This window comes from Ornithodoros turicata, chromosome 2 (assembly GCF_037126465.1).
Source record: "Ornithodoros turicata isolate Travis chromosome 2, ASM3712646v1, whole genome shotgun sequence".
NCBI lineage: Eukaryota > Metazoa > Arthropoda > Arachnida > Ixodida > Argasidae > Ornithodoros > Ornithodoros turicata.
In genome coordinates, this window is record NC_088202.1 from 104844504 (window position 1) to 104847898 (window position 3395).

Below are 3395 nucleotides of genomic sequence, written 5' to 3' on the forward strand. Positions count from 1 at the left end.
AGTGTATCCCCCTTTCTTGGTTAGTTTTGCGCTCCGTCCCCTTCGGCGAGGGAAGTCACGATAGTACTGATGGCACGAAGGATACGTCCGCCAGCGATAGGGATGGGCGGACAGGTAAAAATGTTTTGTCAGCGAAATTTTGATGTTCTTGTAATAAACCTGCGGTTAAGAAGTGTACCTGCTCCTTACCACACCTCTCCTGTTCGTGCACAGTTTTGAAGCAAACCGCGCTATGAAAGTGTAACCTGCTTCTACTCGGCAGAAGAAAAACCACGTTCGCAGAGTATGCAGAAAGTGCATTTCATGTAGGCTGCATATGCTGTAACCGGCACATACAATTTAAATACTAATTGTACATTAATGTTATAATGGGAATATCATTTAGCTTCACACAAAAACGGAATAAGGCACAATTTACTAGCACGCAAATATATCATTGCTCCGCACAGACCGAATGTTCTCTCGGTTTGCAACTGCCGGTCCAGAATTTTCTTCCTATCCATCATGGGTGCACGTTGCGTATGTGTCTTAGGCACGATCACGTGTGTCGCACTCCCCGCTATCCTTGACTAAGAAAGACTTGCAAGATTAATCAAAACAGGCTACCCGAAGCTCAGTGAACTCTCACTGCGCCCTTGTTCGCTCAATATCGTCATGAAGCGCTTGAGAACCCTTATTCGAGCTTTGGTGACCACTGCCCATGGAACTCTCATCAGATGACACCAGCCTGCGCTGCTGTTGCTGAATCTGGTTATTCTGCGTCCTCGAGAATCCAGGAGCAGCTAAACGTTCAAATTCGTTGACGTCTTGGAACACGAAGGAAGATGAAGGTGAGGCCCTCATATCGGTGTTTTTTCTTCTGGCTTGCTCTCGAATGTCTGAGACGTCGTATGTCTCCTTGCGGAAATTATCTTCATGCCGTAGTTCGAACGCATTTGTTCTTGGAGTCATATCGATGTCTGGTGGGGGACCATCATTCGGTGTGTCCACTGTTACAGAGCCGTCAATAGCAGGGTCAACGTACGCTTGCATGCTGCACTTGGATTTCCCTTTGCTGTCTTGCTTGAACTGCAAATCTAGGCGCATCTGAGAGGATGAACCGTGAGCCTCGTCTTGGACTATGTGTTCCTGCTGCTGCTGGTCCAGCTGTTCCAGTTGCTGCCACTGTGAACCCCCACTGCTATTTTGAAGGCTGGTGTCTCTTCTACCTGCGACAAAACGGAATGTGCTAGTAGTTATTGTTCCCTTGCAATGTGATATCCACTCCCCCCGAGTCATTGGAATATTTCGTCCTGAAAAGGTAGAACCTTCGCCACAACGTTTTCCCCATAAAGGAACGTTTTGTTGCAGAACAGCTCACTTAATTACTACTTATCTAGTAACAACCGAGCAGGTGAACGAACTACTTAAACGATCGAGCAGGTGAATGAAACGACGAGACGAGCAGATCGATGAGTCTTAAGCTGCGTCGGGTAACAGAATAACTGTAGACTAAAGGCAAGTAGTTCGATGTCGTGCGCACCTTGGTCGTGTGATTACCATCTTTACCCGGGGAGGAGAAATCAACTGAACTCTTCCCTTTCCGTTTAGTATTCCACGTCTCTGTACGTTTTGGGCAGTTTATGCCGTTCAGTATTTCTGCAAAAACCAACTCATCTGGTACTGCACACACATTAACTCATTCTCACGTCACTTTTGAATGAATCTGCAGTGAATGAACGCTACAGTCGGATATGTTGATACTAAAAATTGGGGTATCTCTCCGTCTTCTCGTATGACGGACCTTCGGATTACGTCTGTCATAATGGGGTCAATCTCTGTGACAGTTTTGCCTACTAAGCATGCGAGGTTCGAGAGAGTGCTTCGTTGCAGAGACAGCACAAAGCATGTTCTTGGAAACAGGCCCGGAACGACAGTTGTAAAGCATCGAGTTAATAACGCAGCATATACTACAACTGTACATAGATACATAAAACTGTCAATGCTACGCTAATGCTCTACCCCTGACAATACTCTACAGGACGTTTTCAACCATATCTAGCTGTTGCATCAACCAGCGTAGCTCATGGCAAGGTAACCGTGCACAGTAAGCGTAGCAGGCAGCGTAATATTAAACAAATAAGAGCACGCATTTAGTTCGGGTTGGGAACCCCCCACTCAATTGCTGTAACGACCCTTATAGAATCCGTTATTCTTTCCTTACCCCTCGCTCTCTTGCGCTTCATGCCAGATCTTATATCCAGGAGCTCCTTGGACATGACTTCTACGTCTCGCAGCTTCCTTTCGTATTCTTCCGAGCGTAGCTTAGCCTCTTCTTTCGCCTTCTTGGCTTCTTCCTCTAACTGCAAAAGCCTTAGACGCTTCTGTTCTTCTTCTTCCTCTCTCTTCCTCCTCATTTCCTTGTCTTGGAACTTGATCTGGAACGCACGTTGAAGCTCTGCCTCATCGGGCTTCGATATAAACGACCACTTTTGAATGTCGTTCCTGGAACTCGTTTGTGTTCCAGTCTCCACGGGATTCATTCGTGCCCTGAACGTAGCCTCTCTCATTCCTTCGTCATCAACGTCATAGCTGTTGATCTCTTTCATCGCTCGGTACTGGACTTGTGGACGAAGGTAACGCATACAACATAAGACGCAGAGGAAGGCAAGTATCACACCGATGAGCATAGCGACGAGGAATAAGAATATGACGAGAGGAGTCCAGTGGTTCTCAGGAACTGGCTGGTCGAGAGTTTCGACCAATATTTCGTCGTACAAAGAGCTGTTGTAGTGACGTCGTCTCTTGGGGGCGTTGGGTTCTTCCAACGCGGCCAGTCCGAACGGTGAAGAAGGTAAGAATCGAAAAATGGCTGTTGCCATGCTACCATTCGGGACAAGTGCGTCGGCATAGGAAAGCAGTAAGAGTGTCGCTGCCATTCTATCCCATTCGTAGAGATGGCACGCACTGCCTACGGGCACGTGCCTTGCTACATCGGCCAAAATGTTTTTGTTGATTTGCTTCGATTCCACATTCTTCTTCTTCTTAATAATAGGGGCTAAGGCCAGGTCAGATCAAAGTAACTTATGACATATATGACGTGTGATGACTAATACAGGAACTGGATATGCACATATGTAGGAGTATGCGTATGGCGACTATACACGGCCAAAAGGATGACTGTATGAATGTGTGCGTACGTGAAAGTGTATGAGAGTAGAAGGAAGTGCCTAGAAGCGGTTGGAGAGCACGATGTAGGAAGCAAGACCAGCTACCACAGCCCTATGACATAGCGCAGTGTGTGATGCTCCGAGAGACAGCACTGACGCCAATGAGAGTGGGGCTCCTAACAAGCGTAAGGGTGTCCAGATATACCTGCGGCGTAATTGGCCGAACTGAGAGCAGGTTAGCAGGTT

The 3395-nt window shown here is 47.2% G+C and overlaps 1 protein-coding gene across 1 annotated transcript; it reads right to left on the minus strand.

Moving 5' to 3' along the window:
- Nucleotides 1-396: 396 nt before the first annotated feature.
- Nucleotides 397-2986, minus strand: LOC135385904 (uncharacterized). Its single transcript, XM_064615522.1, has 2 exons — nt 2204-2986; nt 397-1208 (listed from the first exon to the last, which is right to left on the minus strand). The coding sequence occupies exons 1-2, from the start codon at nt 2916-2918 to the stop codon at nt 625-627; spliced, it is 1299 nt and encodes a 432-aa protein (XP_064471592.1). The 5' UTR covers nt 2919-2986; the 3' UTR covers nt 397-624.
- Between the last annotated feature and the right edge of the window lie 409 nt (nt 2987-3395).